We start from the raw sequence: 22,325 nt of genomic DNA, 5'->3' as shown, positions 1-22,325 counted from the left end.
CACAGGGCGGGGGAGATCTGATCACATGTCTTAACACTCATTAAGATTCTATACAGAGTATTTTGCACTTTGCAGACATTTGATCCCTCTAAATGATTTCCCTAAATAACTCATGTCTTGGATACGTTTATCAATATTAGGATCCAAACTTTTCTAAAAGTCTGTTTCTAAATAACTGAAAAATATAGCATGCACAGAAAGGTTTACACCACCAGGGGACTAACGGAAAACTAGAGCAATGCTGCCCCGAATGCTTAGACACCACAGCATTTTCAAGGCCATCCAATTGCAGATGAATAATTGATGAATGCCATGTGGCCGAGCATAACATAAATGTTTGTCCTTACCTTTACATCCTTCGCATTCATCCTGGTTCCTTCTTTTCCAACAAAGATATCATCTATATCCACTAGAATGTATCGATCAAGGGACAACGCAAGCTTCTTTCCCGACAAGAAAGAGATAGAATCGATGAAGATGAGTTTATGCAACCAGAAATTCAAGTTATTTCCAAAGAGAACCCGCTGTATCCCATCATGTAGTCCTGAATCCTGAATGACTGTGGCATGAAGAGCCGCTTGTGATAAGGGAGTGGTCATGCTCTCTTGATTGTACGATTCAGCTAATAGCACAGGCTGGTAGGATGAGTGGTTAAATTGGAAGACTGTCCAATCTTCTCCAGGCATCTTTCCCTTTACAAATGTGGGAGCTTTGGTTATATGGAGCAAAGTGGAATGAACATTCACAAAACAGTCTTTAAGGGCAAGATTATTGTTGAGATACAATGGAAATCCTTTTAATTTAACATTGGGCTGACTGTTCTCATTAGCTTTATGAAAGCCAATGATGCCGACACTGTATTCCACACAGTATTTGTCCAAAAGCTCTCGGTTCCACGAGTCTGTATTTACATATTTTAAAAGGTTTTCATATATAATGAGTATATATTTCCCTCTGCCATTCTCTGTCAGAGGGGGGATATCCCCTTTCCCAGGTGCAATCACCATATGATATTGAAATCTGCTAGACTCCAAAATTACTATGATGTCTAGTCCAAGTTGTGAGTACTGGCTTTCCACAAAGAGCAGGACTATTGGATCAATTTTAGACATGTCCATTGGCTTAGATGTCTTGATGGCCAGTGCCCTGTATGGTACAATCTTGGCATCTCCACAATCTGAGCCTGCTGTTGTTTCAATAAGGGTGATTTCTTGTTTATATCCATTATAGAGAAAATATGCTGAAATTGCTATGCTTGCCAAGCAGAAAGTAGCTAAGAGAAGTACCAGTGTTCGAAAACTTCTTCGTAGTTTCACAAGCAGATTCATCTTTTAATGTTTTTCAATACAGTTGACTTTCTTTCTTTCTTTCTTTCTTTCTTTCTTTCTTTCTTTCTTTCTTTCTTTCTTTCTTTCTTTCTTTCTTTCTTTCTTTCTTTCTTTCTTTCCCTCTCTCTCTCTCTTTTCAGAGCGTCAAACTTACCTGGCGAGTACAGGGAGGGGACTGCAATGCACCCCAGCAGCTCATGTGACCATGGCAGTACATTTATTAAAGAGTTTATTATTGATTTAGAATTGAAGGACGACAGCCCTGAATATTCATATTTGATCAGCTGCTCCGTGCATTCACCAAGGACGACTGATGATCCGTGAAAAAACTCCTCGACATTGTCTGGAATGGGAGAAAAAAATGAAATAGCTTAAATAAATTAGCCTATTAAGCAAACAAATCTATGTACACTGTTGTAATATGGAAATGTGTGTCTTGTTAAAAAATGCAATATATAACATTACATTCAGGCTTTGATCTTAGTTGTCATGGCCTAAATTACACAAAAAAAGATTCACAGGCATCTTAAACTCTTGTTGAGATTTAAAGGGGCTCAAGGGGTGTTTGAGCCTCATCCAACTGCCCTTCAAAACATGGCAGTCTACCTGTAAGCCTCTAAAATCAAGTATGGTGTGACGCAGCTCGAAAGATTTTAGGTGACTTGAGACACAACAAGGGAGGTCGATGTTCTTCAGATAACAAAACAACAGCAAGATGTAGAAAGTAGGTTCAAATACCGGCATTGAGGATTGTTGCCATGGCTACCACTACGCTGAACAATCTTCACTTATAAGCCACGCACTCAGTTGTTTTCCAACTCATATTTCATCAACTTCAGATGGCATGAACCTCCTGTGGGTGTGCAATAGTCTCACGCTTGTTGAGAACACGTAACACATGTTTAGAAGCAGCCATGGCCCGCACCATCAATGGATTCCCTTTGCGCGCGTTCATGGAAGAGCCAGCGACTACACTGACACCTGAGACTGAAAGGCAGACTGCTTCTCACACACAGGTTACATTAAAGCACACATGATGAATGGAACACATGTACACCAATGTTCAAAGAATGGTGAAAGGCAGCGGTCCAAAGGGCATAGGCATGACATTGCTTGTGGATTGGTCAATTTGGTTGAACATCAAAGGATGGAGACAATTCAATTAAATCGCGTATCATGCTATTCAAGTGCATTCTGAATTATCAAAATGTGCAGTGACTCAGCTGAAATCTCTAATTCTAGTGCGAGGAGAGGGGGAAGGGGGTGGTCGGCATAAGGAGAACACAAAGAAATACCACTTCTGGCATGGCGAGTTGGAAATAGAAAACAGCATATTTCGAGCACACGCCGGCCTAGGGATAGACATACAGTGAATGCTATTCCTAGCTCAGGCCTACCATACGGACATGAGTATGTGTTAAAGTCCTTCTTTGGTCCCCAGCAAATGAAACTGGACACATAGTAGGGGTGATTTTAAACGAAATGGTAATTGCATGCAGGGTCACCAATGCTTACACGTGGGTGTTGGTGGTCCCCAGCCTGCAATTTCCATTAATCTCAAAGCAGAGTGTAACTGTGAAGAGTAAAGCAAGGTGAAATCGCCTTTACTCTTCACTTTGAGAGAATACAATATCACCGCCAACTATGCTCTGCAGGTGGTGTTTTGTATGGTAATCCGCTGCCCTTTGTCAGGGCCTAATGCGAGGCAATTCCATCGGAAGTGTACGCCCGAGATGGAGGAGGTAAGTATAGCAGAGATGTTATTTCCGGTTTGCTGCCCTCTTATGCCTCAGGACAGCTGAAAAAAGAGCGGAAAATGAAAGCATGAAAGCTTGTTTTTAAGCTTTAATTGTCTGCACTACTCATTGCAGCATGACCCCCATTGTTTCTATCACTGTCAGATCCATGCAGGAAGAAGACTTGTTTCTGTTGGTGTTACAGTAATGCTTTGGGCTCCTGAGTTACAGCACCTTTATGGTGGAATTGGGGATCCAAAGGCCCTCAGAGATATCTGTGGGTCAGCTGAGATTGTATGGTAACCTCATCTCATAATAAAGCATACTTTTCTTTCAAAAAGAGAGGATAGCCTATGTGTAGTTGAGGTCAGTGGGCGTATTTAAACACCTCTGGGTATTTATACACATGGGCCCAACTTCAAGGAATGCAGAATACCGTCTTCACCCACTCCGTCAGCAGGTATGTTTGTAGGATGTTCAAAATAGCCCCACTTATACTTATGAAACCAACTACAGACATAACAAATCTGCCATTGTACTGGCCTGTCTCTGTCCTAACACACCACTACAAAATCCTTAACAACATTCCCAACAACCTAGAAGTACACACGCTAAGCAACTACCTCCAATCTGGATTTCAGAGCTAATGCACTTCAATGAAACTCTTGTCACTCAGGTCTCCACATCTCTAAGAACTCCTCACTTCGCTCAGCTCTCATCCATCCTCAGTTTGCTTGATCTTTTTTATAAGACTCTGTTATGGTGTATCATCTCTCCATCATCCTAACTCTTTCCTCCTTGACATTGAGGACGCTGTACTTGAGTGGATAGCCTCCCATCCCTCCAACTGCTCCTACTAATGGAACTCTAACACGTTCTATCCCAAACCTGTTACAGTGGAAGTTCCCCAAGGTCCACAGCTGGACCCATTCTTTTCACTCTCTGCGCCTCCTCCCTGTGTAAACTTATTTTATCCGTTCACTACCACCTTTTCTCTGATGATCCATAGAGTTGTTTCTTCATTCCCTCCTTCACCTGTGCTATCTCTGAATGCAGCTCCAGCTGCCTAACTGCCAATTGTCCCTGGGTGGCTGAATGCTGTGTCTCTGACTGAAGGACCAACAAATGACCTTATAAGGGATGAACTTTCTTTTTTATTTCATTGTGTCACAGCTAAATCAAGCTTTTCACAATTATATACATTTCAAAATATCATAACGTATTTTTTTAGTTTTTTTGTTTATTGAATATAGCTGAAAAATCAACTTTTTCAATACTTAACAAATTCTTAAACATTTTTACAAATTACAAACAAAATACATAGTGATAAAAATCTTAATGTATAATACACAGAAAAGAAAGTCTGTGAGATTGCAGACAGGATCAAAATCAAACAAGATTCAAACCAGTAACAATCGAAGCAATTGAACAACCACTCAATTGGTGAAGGAAAAAAGAGTAGTTCAATACAGAGTTGAAATTCCTGATGAATTATCCAATAGTTAAAAGATCTGGAGAATTTTTATAATTCTGATCCCAAAAGAGAGACAAAATTCACATTCAATTTGAGCACATAACATATAAAACATTGAAAAAAACATAAATTGCATTTTGTTTTAAAAATAATAATTTATCCAACAGACAAGATTAATTCCGGCTTAATCTTCAATCATTTCCCTAAATTCAAGCCCAATTTTAGTGGCTACTACTGCACTGACGGCTAATTCCGTTCCATCAGTATTTCATCACAAAGCCCAGAGCTTGAAATAGGCTCAGTGTGTGTATAGTTAGAGCTGTATCCTCACCCGATATTAGTCTATACCAGAACATCTGAGAGCCTCATCTTTCTTCTTTAACTTCTAGCTAGAATATTTATCTCCTCAACCTCCATTTTCTTCTGCATTTCATCAAGATTTACAGGCCCATTCATGGAATTAATGTGCGCTGAAATTTTCAGCGCAAGCGTGCGAAAGCGTGCGAATCGCAGTGCCAGTGCGTAAATCGCAGTGAGACCCGTGCACAGCGATTCATGGAAGTCCGTGCGCGTGGAAATCCCAGGATGTGCGCCAAATTTCTGCATGGCGCACGCTGGCGCACACGTCTCTAAACAGCGTGCGCTAAGCGCACAGCGAAATTGCACATAGCGCGGCGCACACAACAAAAGTAGGAGGAACAGGGGGTGTGACACGCGGAATGGGGAACAACTCGTGAAAATGTGGGCATCACGGGGAAGTACAGGAGGCAAGTGCGCGGAATGCCCACACGCACGTTCATAACACGTATTCATGGAATGGAACGGGGCTAAGGCGTGCGCCAAAAAAGACGCGCTAATCAGGAAACACGTACCCCAGCAGGAAGCAGGCGTACGTGGACCCGCGCAGCATAAAAGTGCGTGCAAACAACAAACAAGCACAGACGCCAGGATGAATATACTGTTCCTAGCAGCAGTGGTCATGGGATACCGCAGGAGGAGGAGGATAGTCAGGCAGGCCCAGAATTTTTACACCCAGATTCAGCCTTTTTGGGATGCCTGATGACCAGGTGTATGGGAGGTACAGGTTTCCACCTCACATAATACTTGACCTGGTCAGTGAGTGGGAGGATGACCTCACATCACCCACCCTGTGCTCCCAAGCACTCAGCCCCCTGCATAAGGTCCTCAATGTACTGCACTTCTTGGCCACTGGATCATTTCAACGGACAACTGCTATAGTTGGGGGGGGTGTCACAGGCCACGCAGTCACGCTGCCTACACCAGGTCTTGGCCATCATGACTGCACGCCCATCAGTCCGCAGGCACATATACCTGCCCAGAACACCTGCAGAAAGGCAGGCTGTCGTCCAGGATTTTTACGGGGTGGCACACTTCCCCAAAGTGCTAGGTGCCATTGACTGCACCCATGTGGCTCTACGTCCCCCCCAGGGCATCAGAGCACATCTATAGAAACCGCAAGCACTGGCATTCCATCAACGTAGAGGTAGTACAGGTAGTAAGGGAATCATCACCTCAGTATATGCCAAATATCCAGGGTCCACCCACGACAGTTTCATTTACAGAATGTCAACCCTAAACCGGGACCTAGAAGCTGGGCGGCATGGCGATACATGGCTGCTCGGTGAGTATAAATGCCACAGCACATGCATGCATGTCAGATACTGAGCAATGTCACAACCCCACTAATGATACCCATCACCACCTTCCCAGGGGACAGTGCCTACCCTCTGAGCACCCACATGATGACGCCAATTCGGAACCCCACCACGCCACCCGAGGTAAGATACAACACAGCCCTCATTGCAACCCGGGGCATAGTGGAGCGCATATTCGTAGTGCTCAAGTCACGCTTTCGCTCCCTTGACCGTTCTGGCGGGCAGCTGTTATACTCTCCCCCAGTAGTGTGCAGGATCATAGTGGCAGCATGTGTCCTGCACCACGTTGCAACACGCCGTGGCCTGCCCGTGGACATGGTGGTGCCCCGACATCCCCAACCACATGCACGCCCGCTGCGCATGGGAGGGGAAAGGGCACGGGGTGAGGAAGCCCGTACGCAGCTGGTGGCTAATTACTTCACCTAAAATCACACCCCTGTGGAGTGCACATAGCCCTGTCACCTACCAGCTGACAATCAATGATGATGACATAAGGGACAGTCAACTGTCACAACCATACCAGCATGAGATTGGTCACCTGGAAGTGTTATATTGTGTGCATACCTACCTACACAAACACCACCAATGCTGTGTCATTAAAAGACACATTTCTATGCTGCAAAAATCATTACCCCCTTGCAAAATACAACATGACAACAGTGCCATGTCACCCAACCCCTCCCCAGCACCGCCACCCAACACACCATCGCATGTCATGCTATGTGAGAGCAAACAAAGCAATCCCCAAAACATGACACAAGTGTCAAAGTACATTGTGCTTAATGGAAACTGCCCATGCACAATATGCTCCCAGTAATGTAGAACTAACAACACACATGACCAAATACATACCAACAATACAATGCAGCTACACAACCTCAAACATAGCATAAACATGACAGTACTAAGTTAAAAGTAGTGGTAGTCTTACAACCTGATCATGCCAGCACATCGGCCACTTCTAACTGTACAGTGCTGCATGCCACGCAAATGTCCAAGTGCACTGCTTACAACATGAACTCCATCTCCAAAGTAGACGGCCTTGTGAAGACATGAGGAATTAACCTGCAAATTAGGCGAAAGACATATGGATGCACAAGCACATAGCAATACACCATGCAGTGTACAATTCAACAACAATATCCACTAGGAATGTATACACAGTATTGACTACAGACTGCCCACACAGCTCATGGGAGTCCTATGTCACCGTGTAAGTCAATGTCACTTGGGCACACCCTTTGCAAGCCCATGGAAACGGGAAGCAGGAGGGGTGTGTGTCTCACGAACCCAAGCATCTAACCCAGACTCAGGACAAAAATCAAAAATCAAAAATGGCCATGTGGGGGCCAGGGAGAGGGAGAGGCCACCCAGGAAGTCCGATGTCAGGATGCGCACCAACACCCACCTGTGTGGATGTTGGGGAAAAAAAAAAACACCTCCATGGGCTCATGGCCTGCACGGCTATGCCAATGTCAGAGAACTGCTGCTGTCGCTATCATCACCCTCCGCTGCTGCCACAGGAAGTGGTGCTGCCACAGGAGGTGGTGGTGCTATGGGAGGCAGCCCACACAAAGCCCTGGTATGGTCCTCCATGGCAGCAAGCATGCAGGTGTGGAAGGTCTCGTTTTGGAGGATTATAGTGCAGAGATACCCATGCAGCACCTGACATGATGCAAGGATCTCCTCCCGAGTTGCCTGCATCTCAGCTGAGAACGAACATGTGAGACGCTCCAGCTGCTGTTCTGTCCTCAAGTTAGTGGAAGCCTCAAGGTCAACAAGAGTCTCCCTGAGGTGATGGAGTTCTACCCTCAGGGCTTCCCTGTGGCCCTGGGACTCCATTGATATTGATTGGCGTAGAGTCTCCAGTGCCGCCCGTCTGTCCCTGTTGGACGCCAGAATGTCCTCCCTGTGTGATTGGCAAATGGAGTCTGTTGCCTGCTGTAGTAGCTCCATCTGCCTTTCAGGAGGGACAATGGAAGTGGCCACCCTCTCCATTGCTTGAGCCATCATCTCAACTGATGCTGCCTGTTGGGTTGCCATACCGTAAATGGATTGTTCCCATACGGTATTGCCTGGTGGTGTACGGCCACCGCGTCGGCGGGCACCACACCTGTTTGGGGCAAGGCGATCTGCGCCTTGCTGTGCCGGCACTGCCTGAGGCTGCAGGACTGCATTCCCCACTGATTTGCTGGCCCTGGAACAGGATCAGATGTTGTGGAGTGTGACCCTGCATCCGTAACCGCCAAAGGCGGACTTACCAACACTGACATCCCCATAGAGGGTTCTACCCCTGGTACATGTGGGTTGGACAGAACAGGATCCCTGCCAAAAACACTTACCTGCGACGCCACATAGGTCTCATCATCCGAATCAGCACCTGAATAGAGGTCTGGGGAGGTGAACCCAGAGGCACCCCTCGACAGAATGTTCTGCAGCAAGATTGGGTTCTCACCCACCACCACACAACGTCCCCCACTGGTGCCCGGTCGTGCCTGAGATTCCTCCTGGGTCTGCACCATCTCCTCAACCTCAACAGCATCAAGTGCGTCATCCCCTGCAAAAACATGAAAGACAAAAAATGGAAACAGGCATTAGCACACAAACAGGCCTGACACGCTACATAACCAGTACATGATTTACACATGTCCCACATGACTATAACCCTCCCATGCATGCACTGTCACTGAGTTTGAAGGGGAGCCAAAAGGCAGACACTGATGACACCTACATGGAAGAGCAACACATTTGCTGCATGCTGGGTAGCACTGCCATCACAAATTGGGCTGTGAGTGGCATGTCCAATACATATACATGACACATGCCATCACAAAGATGGCATGTGCCATAGCCATGGTACATTCCACAAGTACATCCATGTGTCAGTGAATGAATACTGTCAGCCATCCATGTGAGATGGACATGATGAGATGAAAAATGCTAGATAGTGTGACAAAATAGGCATGTGCCACACACTGCAACACATCCAGTGTACAATAATACAGTGATTGCAGACCGATGTACACATCAATGGTTTGTCACTTCAACATGACAGGAAACAACTATCATGTTCCACATTCAAACAGGCCCCAAAAATTCCTTTAATCAGGCCAATACTCAATTAGCCTGAATGGTCAAATCATTCATCTAACAAGGTAACACATGTGGTCCAATGTGGGGTTCATCAATGACAGAAGCATGTCACAAATATGACAATAGGGCTGAGGAATGCGTAGCAAAAGTGGGAGAATTGAAACAATCAGCCTGAACGAACACTGAAAAATACAAACAATGTTGTTGCAAGATGCCACTTCAAGGGCAACTGCCGTAATGTTGAGCCAAATTACTAATGTGGGCAGAAGGGATACTGTCACACCCAAATCCAAGACCGCTGAATGTTTTGGATGAAGCACATGGGTGACCCATACCACTCAGGCACACACACCCTCACCTGGAACTCAATCAGAACCCGTCACCCAAACAACATGCACATGCATTACACACACATGCATGGGCACTCACCGGACAATGCATCATAATCAGGTAGTCCTCCCACACCTTGGATCTGTTCCTCTGTGAAAAAGGCCCCAGCAACAGACTCATTGTTCAGTGAGTTTGTTGTCCTCTTGTGGAGACCCACCGCCAGTCACCAGAGTAGCGGCATGATTTGAGGCCAGCTTGTTCTTTGCTGTGCGTTTCAGGTCATTCCACCGCTTGTAGCAATCATCAGCTGAGCGCCTCACAAATCCAAGGGCACTTATGCGGTCGGCGATGGTCTGCCAGTGTGGCTTACGTTGACCAGGTGTGGTCTTGCACCCTGCAGTCACCACCATTTCGTGGCTATGTGCCGACACATAGCCCACAAGTGCATCAAGTTCCAGATCATTGAAGCAAGGCTTCCTTGAGGTACCGGAGTGTGTAGCCGTGTCTGGGGTCTCAGCCTGTCGTGCCAGAGCACCCTTCTTCCTCTTCTTTAAAAGTGGAGGAGAGCCAGAGTGGCTTACGCCGCTCTGGTCAGTAGGGACAGAATCACCGGTGGACTGGGTAGTAGGAGTGTGGGAATGCACAATTACCATAGGTCTTGATGCAGGCATTGGTTGCAGGGTAATGTTGGCAGGGGGAACGTCAGTTTGATGGACTGGGACTGACACTGTCCTGGCTGGGAGAGTCAGAGCTGGGGTGGATGGAGCTGCAGCTGCCCCTGCAGCCTCCCCACCCTGCATACTTGGGGCAGCAGATGACATAGCTGCCCCAGATCCACGTGGATTGGTGACAACTTGCACCGCCACACGTGGCGTAGACTTGCTGACCTGGAAGTCAGCCAGGGAGTCATCCTGGGCCAGGTCAGGTGCCACAATGGGCTGGTCCAACAGGGGCTGAGCTTGGATGGTGTCAGCCACATTTCCCTCAACCATGGGGGGGCATGGGTGTCCCTAATTGTTCCTCCACACATGGGGGCATAGGGGCACCCTGCAAATCCCGGCCACGTCCCCTACCGCGCCCACCACACCCACCTTTGGAGGGTCGGCCACCTTTGCCTTCCTTACCGCTTGGTCGCCTCCCAGCCATGGCACTGATGTTGTTGTGCGTATAGGAGTTGCAGTAAACTATTGTCCTGGGCAATTGGGGGTCAAAGGGGTAGGATACCAGATGGAATTCATACCGTAATGCTCTAACAAGGCTGTCCCAAAATCAAAAATAAACGTGCACGCAACCCCTCGTAGACCACATGCGTGAAAAAATGAACCCGCACTACGCTGTGGCACCCAGAAACACAAAAATAAGCGTACGCGTAATACATGCAGCCTACAATGACCTCTGAAGGGGAACGCGACACACGGGGCAAGCACAGTTGCTAAGTACGTGCGGAACTCACGTCTGCCTGGAAAAAGAACATGAAAAATACGCGCGTGTGCACGTTGGCAACACCCCCGGCAAAAGAAGAATTGTACGCTGTCTGAGGAGACAGGACAAAAGGAGAAGTGAACTCTGTTTGAGGAAACAGGCCCAACAAAAAATCAGAAAAGAGCTGTCAGAGGTAACAGGGAGTACGAACTAAGCTGTGAAGTAATCGCGTGTGAACCGACAAGAAGTACAGATTTCACCCACTCACTTTCCACGAAAAGCACATACAAGGAAATGGCGTCCTACACGCAGCTTTTAAACCGGCCCACACATACACTTCAGAGATGTAGGTACGCGGGCGTTGACAACCAATTACACACGATGACACTCGGACGTGCAGTTTTTCCACGTGTGCTCTGTCATCACGTGCTATGAGGGAAACACCCGCGCGCGTAATGTAACTTACGCGCCTACGCACTAAGGGCCTTTGGTCCAATGGAATCGCGTGCGTGTGCTGACGCACTTACGCGCCAAGGCCCTTTTCCTCGAATTACACGCTGACATGCAAGATTTTCACGTGCCAAATCACTCTGTATCAAGCTGGCCACGCGAAAACACACGGAAGACCAAGCTCCTGCCCTGAAGGCCATTTTCCTGCCCCCCAGGGACCCGAGCACGCTCCCACCTGCCATCTGCTGCTGCCTGACTGCCTGCTGCCCACATGCCCTGCTATTTGGTGCCTGCACATCAGCCATCTTCAGGGGTCCAATTGCTGTGTCCACCCCTGCTGGAACAGAAGACTCCCGACTGGGATACCATTGCTCCACAGCCCAGCCTCAGGACACAGTTGCCCACCCACGCCTGCCTCGTGGGTCGCCATGTGAGACCACTGGCGAACCCCCAGCCAGAGGGGCAGAGGGCCACCAGCTTCAGTCATAAGGAAGTTGGTGTCCTGGTGGAGCATGTCCTGGGCCATAATGATGCCCTCTTCGGAACATCACGCGCCAACAAGGAAGGACGGGATAGGATCTGGGACGACTTTGTGGTTGCCATCAACGTGGAGGGGGTGGCAACCCGCAACATCAAGCAAGTCAAGAAGCGCTGGGAGGACTTGAGGTCCAGGACCCTCATAAAGGCCTGGCGCCTCATGGAGGAGGGCCGGGGCAGCATAAGTACCATCCAGATGAGGGTCCTGGAACGCGTAGGCCCAGCGCTCCACTCCCAGATCCTTCGGAGGCAGACCCATCTGGAGTTGAGCGGTAAGTGGTCATTGCTGTGTGAGAGAGGGCATGTTGCAGGTTGCTGGTTGTCTGATACTTGCCTGTATGTGTGACATAGGCCATGTACGTATGTGTGTGTGCAGGGACATCATGGTCATGCATGTGAGACCAGTAATGTGTGAACCACATGGTTGGTGCATGTGTTACAATGCAACATGCGAGCAGCATGCGGAATGCACACATTTATGAATGCCTGTCTCTGTTATTGGACATGGATGGGGTGTGAGAGATGGGTGCTGCCGTCATGGACATGTATGGTGTCCATGTCTGTGTGTCTGACTTGCGTGTCTGTGACTTGTAAATGCCATGTATGCATGACAAATGCCTGTGACAATGTTCAGATTCACTGATGCAGCCTACTCATCCTTGTATCCACTGTGTCTGGGGTGTACGAGGCAAGATGGATGAAACTACGGTGAAGTGTGTGCATGTGATAGGCATGACCCATGATGCATGTGAGTTTCAAACCAGCATTGTATGTTTCAAGAGTTCCTTGGACATGTATGCTAATGTTCAATGCATGCGCCAAGACTGTTACTGCATGTGTTTTGCCTACACTGACCCTTGTGTTTTGGAGGGACATGATGGAGGTGATGTTTGACAGTGCCACTCATCTGCTATTGCTTCCTGTCTAGGGGATCATTGTACAGTACCCTGATGCTTGTGTTCTATGTCTCCCTCTACACAGCGGCAAGTGATGAAGAGGGCGGAGATGGCGCTATGGAGCAAAGCGGTGGGGATGCCCCCACCGGCCGGCGAAGCAAGGCCCAGTCACCCTCCCAGAAAATACCATTGTCCGGGAGTGAGGGGACTGGTGCTGCGTCTGCCACTACGGCAGCAGCGGAAGGGGTGGATGAGCCCCCACAGGGGCTTGGAATGGCGGAAGACGGTGTGGAGCCATCCAGGTTTGTGGTTTCCAAAGAGGAGGAGGAGGCCGCTACTGAGCCGCACATGGGTCCTGGTGGGGGTGGTACCACTGGTGCAAGTGGTACAGTCCAGGGGCAGGGGCAGGAGGCAGCACAGGTCGCCGTGGAGGGGCCTGTGCATGTCATTGTCCCTGACACTGTGACTGCACCACCATGCACCAGCAGGGATGCCCCATCCCAGGCCCGTCCACAGGTAGGGGGGATGTCCATGTCATCTGACACTCCTCTACCTGCGGACGAGGGGACCACTGGCCGTATGGAGAAGGTCCTGATTGGTGTCGCGTTGCGCACGCATGACATTCGTGATGACGTGCGTGCTTCCCGGGGGGAGCACGCACGTCATCACGAAGAGCAGCGTGCCAACGTGGCCCAGTTCGAGTGTCCATGGTCAGGGGTTTTGTACATGTGTCGGCCACTCTGGTGGCCCTCTCCTCCTCTGTGGAGACTATGCGCCAGTCATTCTCCATGCCGTCTTCCGGCCCAGATGCCACCAGGGCCCCCTGTGGACCTGCCCTGACCAACGCAGACAGCTCGGTGGGGATCCCATCCCTGCCACAGTCAGGAGTCGGAGGTCCAGCAGGGGTGGACTCCCCAGCAACTGGACCCCAGCAGATGGAGGATGTGCCGGCATCATCGGGCAGGGCACGTGCACAACGGCGTCAGTGGATTCCATCAGCCTGGATGGCGTCGTGCTGGCAGAGGCAGTTGCGTCGGAGGCAGCGGCAGGCTCAACGTGGGAGGCATCATGGCTCGGGGCCATCTACATCAGAGGGGCAGGCATCGGCTGGAGGGCAGGAGGACCCTGGACAGGGAGTGTCTTCCGTGTGGCAGTGGTTGGGCCAGCGGATAGGTGCGGAGCGGTGTTAGACGGAAACCTGTGCAGTTCCCTCTGGGACCACTGCAAAAGATTTAGGACCACAGGCGTTTGGCGGTGAACCCACTTGGTAGCTGTCTGCACCACACAGGTTCACTTGGTAGCTGTGGCTGAGCAGTCAGACCTCTCTCAAGAAAAGTTGAGCAGTATGTGGAGTATACAAAATAGGGCAATTCTTCACAGCAAGACAAGCAAACACGCAACGAGGCTTAGTGTAAAGATATTAAGGTATTTATTTATAACAAAACATCTATGAAAAACACTATAGCAAATTCACGGCAAACAAATCAAACACAATTACTCTACAAAGCAGAAAACGATCAATCCCCCTAGCAATACTTCGACAACTCTAGGTTCTACTGGTACCACTTATTTTCAGACAGAGGTGTATACCTCAACCTAGATGACACTCGAACATTAGTTAGGACGGGAGAGAAAAAGATCGGCAGGTTAGGAAAGCAACACAGTTCAATCCTTCGCGGATAAAATGCAAGGCAGGAAGGCAAGAATCACAATAGATCATAAAGTTCAGAGGCCAGGCCCACTCGGAGAGAGGCAAGGCGCGATGTCCCAAAAAGTCTCTAGCGGAGATGCATTCAAGTCTTTGTAGCAAATTGTTATCGGCAGATTGAACCAGTTCAGAACAACAAATGAGAAAAGCTTGGAGGCGACCCAACGGAACGGAGAGGATTAAGACACCTCACTCAAACCGATCGAAAGGGAAGCCAGGCGGACACGGTACCTTGTTGTGGAGGGCAGCTCTGGCGGGGGCAGTTGTTCCTGGTGGTGGATGCACGTCGGGTCTTTGCCAAGAGTAGAGATGATCTCGTCGTCGAAGAAAAGTGAAGTCCGGTGCACCACCAGGGAAGAGACCAGCCGCAGAGTGCTCCGTCACAAGGCACCACCTTTTGGTCACGGTACAGGGTAGTGGCTATCCGGTTGCCGAGGTGCTCTGCATGGGCAATTCGACCACTGCGTCCTGAGGCGAATAAAAAGCAAAGGGGACTGGTTGTTCCCACCAGCCAGGGGAAGAGACTCTCCGGCAGGGAGATCTCCTCTGTCGTCGGGAAGTGGTGAGTCGGTTCCGCAGGGCTCCACCGGAGGTGTCGTCGTACAGGTCGGCTCAGCGTTACCCTCGTCGGATTCTTAGGTCCTGTGGCGACTTCTGAAGATCCAGTCCCAAAAGCCCTGCTTTAATGCAGAAAACCCCCATTCATTCAGCCTAGCTGTCACTCAAAACACGCTAAGTGGTGAGCGGGGTGGCTCACCACTTGGGCCAATCACACCAGAGTGCGACTTGAGTTGGCAAGGCAACTCAGTCCAGGGTGCCTAAACCCCCTCCCACACCCCCTGTGGTACCCAGACAGAATGGTACCACTTTGGGGGGCCTCTGTGTAGAGGCCCACCAAAAGTGGAACAAAGGGCTCAACCTTTGGGTTAGGAGTCACAGAGACGAACACAGACGCCATTTTAAAAACCGAGTTCTGGCAGAAAATACCATCCGATAAACCTATTTAAGATAAGGAGACCAGTGGTACGTTAGAGATTAACGAGAAAAAGGGTCAATCTCCAACAATGGGACGAATCCCATAGGGTTATGTTCGGGGTCGAACATAACAAGTAGTTTCCACTGCCACCAGCCAAAACTCGACGAGGGGGGATGGGACAGTGCCCCCTCGAGTAACAGATCCAGGAGTAATCGAATTACCCCTACTAGTACATCCACAATAAGATGGTTTGTACTAGTTCTGTTAGTAAATTTAGGTCTAGTAAAGCCAATGGTGACTTTACATGCCCAGGGAGACAGTAGTCAGTCCCCGGGTATGGAGTCTATGGTGGGGGTCCGCTAGGACGCCCCAGTGCTACGGCACGTAAGGTGCGGTGTAACACACATAGAAAAACATATGAGACCCTATGGAGTAAAAGACCCCATAGCCCATCGAACACATTGACATTTCAAAGGAATTACACACATACATGTCCAAGAGTGGGAGAAAAGAGTCTCACTCTTGGCAGGATGGAAAAACAAACTCCAGAAATCCAGCAAAGCTGCTGGGGGACTCACTACGTTAGGAAATTCAGCCTAAACAGAGAATTCTCCCTAACACGTGTGCCTGCGGTTAGGCCATGCTATAGATGCGGAGCGGCAGCGGGCAGAAGAGGCACGGCTCATGATGGTCAGGGCGGAGAACTCCATGCGGAGGGCTTGAGGCGGGCCGAGTGCCTCGAGGCAATTCGAAGGGAGTTGGACCCCAGGAACCCCAGGAATATATGTACCCCACTCGCACAGGGCCCTTTCGCGTGTAAAACTTCCCGCGAACCTCAGTTATACACGTACCCTGCTGAAATGGCGTGTGAGACTTCCCGCGAACCCCATAATACACATACCCCGCTCGCACAGGGCCCTTTCGCGTGTCAAACTTCCCGCGAACCCCAGTTATACACGTACACTGCTGAAATGGCGTGTGAGACTTCCCGCAAACCCCATAATACACGTACCTGCTGAAATCTGGTGTGAGACTTCCCGCGAACCCCGTAATACACGTAGCCCGCTTGCACAGGGCCCTTTCATGAGTGAGACTTCCCGCGAACCCCATAATACACGTACCCTGCTGAAATGGCGTGTGAGACTTCCCGTGAACTTCATAATACACATACCCCGCTCGCACAGGGCCCTTTCGCGTATCAAACTTCACGCAAACCCCAGGAATACACGTACCCCACTCGCACAGGGCCCTTTCGCGTGTAAAACTTCACGCGAACCCCAGTTATACACGTACCCTGCTGAAATTGAGTGTGAGACTTCCCACGAACCCCATAATACACGTAGCCCGCTCGCACAGGGCCCTTTCGCATGTCAAACTTCACACGAACCCCAGGAATACACGTACCCAACTCACACAGGCCCTTTCGCGTGTGAAATTTCACGCGCACCCCAGTAATACACGTTCCCCTCTTTGCTTTGCTGTTTGGCAGCCCTGTAAACTGGTCCAGGGTTAGTGCAGCCCTTTGCGCTGAATTGTGAATTTTGATGGCTTTTCCTTGCGCAAGGGCGTTCTTGGGGGCGTAACTGGCGCTGCTGCAGGGTCGCTGCGCCACTCTGCGCCACGGCTGGTTTTGGAGGCTAAAATCCATGAATACGCTGTGCGCGGAAATCGATTTTAGCGCATGCGGCTGGCGCAGACATTCGCACGTGCACACTGTGCGCCAGCCACATGCGCCAATTTTTGTGCGAAATTCTATGAATTACCCTGATGATTGAGAGACTGAATTTCATTCTGCAGACAAAGAGGATACCCGATATAAGTTTATTTGGGCCTGTCACGCGATTGTAAAACTTCCCCTGTGGGCAGTAAATTCAGGCGTATCCTTAAGAAGTCTTGTCTCAACTTTGGATTCGGGAAACACCTTAAGTATCTGGGCATACATCCTAAGGTTTTATCTACGACAAGAAATTATTTTGCCAGAACTAAAGAACGCAGGATGTCTATTGTTTGTATCCAATCAGCTCTTTTCATCAGTCTCTTGACTCATGATGGATTGGAATGAGTTCTTCCTGATTACTTTCACAGCCTGACAGTAGCTACTTAACTATTAGTTTTAATTTTATTAGAAGTCCAGACGAGTCACAATCCAATATTGCTTTAATGCCCTTGCATAGGGAATTCACCTGAGGGTATAAAGTTGGATGAGGTGCCAATTGACATGTGATTTAAGTGAGGAGAGCCCCAGTTTAAATCTAAGACTTGACATTGGTAGTGAAGCTGGCAACCCCAACACCCTTTTCCATAGGCTCCCCCCACTCATACCCAATTTGTATGTATAGGCATTTCGTATCAATCCTATAAAGCAGGGCTGGGAGCACCTTTGTAATGTAGAATTTTAAGAGTGGATCAATGAAGAACTTACAATAGGTTCTAAGCACTTTCTTCATCTGACCAGCCAGTCCTGTGACCTTCTCATTCAGATCTAGGGTCTGTTGCACCTTTGTCGGACATGAGTACAATTTAAACCCTAGATATTTCACTTGCCTTCCCAAGGGAATGACATCTACCAAGATCCACGTTGATCGTCTGGTCTTTTTTCCCAACCTTTTAAAGATCATTACATTAGACTTCTTTGCATTGATTTGGAGATGATTGTTCTTTGTGTATCTCCACAGTGCTCCCAGCAGACGCTGCCAGCCTACCAGGGAATAGTCTAGCAGGACTATATCATTCGCCTACACCAGAAGACAAGATAAGTACAATCAGCAAGGAAAAATAGGGTGTCAGGTATCAGACAGAACAATCACACAGAGACGAAAGAGAGTTGGTGTGCCCATTTAGGAGAAGGTGCAGCAGCAAGGTGTCTTAGGTGAAGAGCCAGGTTTTCAAGTTTTTGCAATGATAGAAAAGCTTGAGCATCCTGCGGTTTATCAATTGAAGCAGGTTACTGGTAGTGGCAGTTCGTGGATCTCAGTTGGCGTGGGGGGGTATATTTCTCCACACGACACGAGAGGTAAGCCGGTGTAGTGTTGGTGAGGCACCGGTGTGCAATGGACAGAGACTTGAATTTGATTCGCTCAGGAATTGGAGGTTTCTAGCTTCTAAGACATGGTCGTGCTTGGATAGACCTAGGGTGGACCAGACACCATTATTTTGAATAGTTTGAAGTTTGCACAGGTTTTGCTCGGAGCTGCCAGCGAAGAAGGCATTGCTGTAGCAACGTTTGCCTCTGGTAATGGCTCTGGCTATGGAGAGGTGGCTGCTTGTAGTGTGGAAGGGTTTGCTGGTCTTGAGTAGTTTGGCGGTGTAGGCAGCACAGGAAGTGATGGCCTTTACTTGGAGCGAGAGGTCGAGCGTGGAGTCTAAGTAGATGCTCTGGGTTTTAGCTGTGGGTCAAGTTTGGATCAGATTTCCATCTATGTTGCAGGGTTTGTAGGCTGGATCCTGGTTGTTGAGTGTGGTGTGACAGCCTACGATGTGGATCTCAGTTTCTATTTACCACAGAGCTACCAGACTTTTGGGAAGTCACAAGGCTACAAAGGCAGGAAAGAAAGAAGTGTGTTTTCAAATTATCCTGGAGGGATTGGAACATTTAAAAATAAGAAACGTTTTCCTTATCAAAGGAAGAGGTAAACCCATGCAGACACTACTTGTTAATTTTCCAACAGGATTTGAAACTAAAGCTGTGAATAAAACCTGTAAGAACTTGAGAAAAAGTAAACTATAAGTGGGCCAGGCAGAAGCACATACCAAGACTGCTGTACAATCTTCCCTTTCCTTTTCAGTTAGGTCTTCTTCGAATGTGGGAGCATCAGTTAGTTGCTTACAATTCATACAGAAGACCTTTTTATTTGTACTTTATGTGCACGCTTAGTTTAATTTTGTTAGGTAGGAAACTCCACTCATAGGGATATGGTTAGGTAGGCATTTTGGTTTTAATTTAAATAAATCACATGAAACATGACCACATGTAGTCTGAGTCCTTCTTCTGGTTCACCACAATGGGGTAAGGGTGGCTGGGGATATAGAGTGTTAGGACAGTTTTTCTGAAGTCCAACTAAGAGTTTAGTAAAACCATTCTACTGAGGCAGTACAAGACTCCACTCTTAGTATAAGGCTGTACTACCTGAGTTCGGGGTAGCGTAGACAGAGCAGCCAGGCTTATTTTAGGAGGGAGAGAGGGCAGTAGATACAGTACAAGTGAACATTGTAATACAAATGATCCAAAGAAACACTGAAACACTATGTATTGTAAAAATAAGGATTTATTTAAATACAGGTAGGCCCAGATAAATCTAGGGGTTAAGTAAGTACTAACACATTATATGAAATCATAATATAAAACACAACACTATACTTGAAAGTACACAGACCCAAGTATAGACCTTATTTGGAACACCTAACAGTAGTTCTAGGGAAGTCAAAACCTTGTTATACACAATTAGTATAGGTCAAGCCTATTCTTTGGGAGTAAAAGACCAATGGTTACTTTTAGATTACTTTTGGTAATACAAGGGCAGTAGGCCCTTCCAGTTGTACAGTGCCTCTTGGAACTAATCACATAAACAGTCAACTGGACAATATACTTTTGGTGAATAGTGAAACACTTATTCTAGGTGTAATAAAAACCTATAACTACTTTTGTCATAACACACAGTTATACCAGGTGAGTAAAACCTAAGGATGTAATGTACCATTACAGATGCTTTGGTAATCAGGGAACCCCAGATTGAGGTAAGCAATAACTCTGGTGACTTGTTTTGGCTGGCACACAGCTAACACAAGGTAAGTAAAACCCACTTACTTTAACTTCACAATGAAGTGGAAAGTAAAACCCAATGTCACACTTTACTGAATAGTTATTCTAGGTATGCAACAACCTAATGTAGACTTATTAAGGACAGGCTGGCAGCAAGTCAGGGGAAGCAAGACCCAGTTGGGGGACACTCATACAGTTATCCTAACAGGACTAACCTGGTGATACTAACAGTTGGAAGACACTCATACAATTACCCTACAGGAATAATCTGGTGAAACCAACACATTTCTTTTGTAAAGAGGCACAACCTAATCACAGGAGAGTAAAATACCTTTACATCTACTTTCTTTTAGACTGGCAAAACAGTGGCTAAGGAAGAAAAGATGTTAACCATACTTTTAAGAATAGTGCATCACACCTTCAAGATCAGTAAGAACTTTGTAACTGTTCACTCTTAGAATTACAGTTACCAACCAACCAACTCTTTACAAGTAAGTAAAACACTTGATTTCTTTTCTAGGCAGAAGTCCCAATCCCTTCAAAGTCTTTCCCTTAGAGCATGAGTGTTCTCAGTGGCAGAAGGAGGGTCACTAGGACTAGTGACCAACAGGCAGTGTTAGAATAAGTTCTTTAGTAGCAAAAGTCAGAGTTTCCTTAGGAAAACTGGCAGACAAGTGAGCACTTTACTTCTAGGGTTAGAAGAGGGTCCAGGGGCTTCACAGAAGACACCCCAGCAGGATTCTAGCAGTGGGACTGGGTGTACTGGACGAGGGACCTCCCAATCACAGAAAACACCCCAGGACTACACAGGAATCCCAACAGGCTTAAGGTAAGTATATACCCAAGCCAACACAGTACCTCAGCAATGAAAGAGAGATTGCAGCAGGAGAACTTCAGGGACTGTAGCCAAATACCCGGTCACTGGTTTCCTTGTCCTGGAGACTGAACACAAGACCTCAGAAGGGACTTTGCAGCAGGGATCGATGAAGACGGCTCTAGGCAAGATTTCTCTCATGGCTGAATGCTGTTCTGCGGGTTTGGCGCCTTTCCAAAGAGCACAGAAGAAGACAGAAAATCGCGGTTGAATTCTCGTCGTTTAAAAGGTCCAGCACTCTTGTGAGGGGACTTTTTGGACTCGATTCATGTCTCTGAAGTTAGACCAGGATGCCCACGATGATTCAGCGAGATTCTGAATTCGGAAGACTGTGCACCGCACAGTGGCTGGAGGTCCCCGCGTATTGGGGTATTGCAAGAACGCAAGGTCGCAGCAACCCGTGGGATGGCTCAAAATGCAGGTCGTCTTGAGTCTAGTGGGTTTCACTAAGCTCTGGGTTCGGGTCGTTGCTTTCAGAGACCCCAGGTCGATCGGAAGGAAGGGCTGCAGCAGGTTCCGGTTACACAGCAGGCTCTCTGGCCGCTGGAAATCATTCCCGTCGCTTTTCCTTCGTCATCCTCTTCGGTTTTCTGTTCCAGTGGTCGACATGACATCAGCTTCCAGGTTTCCAGTATTTATCAGGAACTGCAACACTACCTCTGCATTCTCTCGCCACATTTTACAAGAAAGGGGCGTCTGGCTGTCCAACCAGGACAGCCAACCCCCCACTGGGATTTGGCCCAGTTGAAGGAAGGCCTAAGACAAAGGAGGGGGAAGTTTTGGACTCCTCCCCCACTTCCTGTGCTTACAGACTGACTGGAGCCTGGGTGGGGGTCCAGGGGACTCCCGCCAAAGACAAAACTCAAACAAAGGAATTTCCCACCCTGGATGTCAGAGGAAGGAACAGGAAACGACAAGAAACACTAAAATGGCAGAAAAAGAAGACAGGGGCCATTTTGGTAAAATGAGCACCCTTAGGTGCTTTTACTGCAGCTGTGATCACAGCCCACGGTAAAGGTGCACCAAATTAGTAAAAGGTATCACTGCCACCAGCCATTAAAGGTAA

General features: G+C 48.1%; 1 protein-coding gene across 3 annotated transcripts in view; it reads right to left on the bottom strand.

Moving 5' to 3' along the window:
* Positions 1 to 22,325, bottom strand: part of NDST4 (N-deacetylase and N-sulfotransferase 4) — a 2,547,020-nt gene that overhangs the window by 2,330,414 nt on the left and 194,281 nt on the right. For all 3 annotated transcript variants that reach the window (XM_069631065.1, XM_069631066.1, XM_069631067.1), the window contains exon 2: positions 348 to 1,671. In XM_069631065.1, coding sequence (XP_069487166.1) covers positions 348 to 1,328 — 981 coding nt within the window. In that variant the 5' untranslated portion in view covers positions 1,329 to 1,671. The remainder of the gene's footprint in view (positions 1 to 347; positions 1,672 to 22,325) is intronic.

The sequence above is a fragment of the Ambystoma mexicanum genome, chromosome 6q (assembly GCF_040938575.1).
Source record: "Ambystoma mexicanum isolate Mex_15411 chromosome 6q, UKY_AmexF1_1, whole genome shotgun sequence".
Taxonomy (NCBI): domain Eukaryota; kingdom Metazoa; phylum Chordata; class Amphibia; order Caudata; family Ambystomatidae; genus Ambystoma; species Ambystoma mexicanum.
The sequence above is the reverse complement of the archived record's forward strand: the minus strand, read 5'-3'. Positions and strand labels throughout refer to the sequence as shown.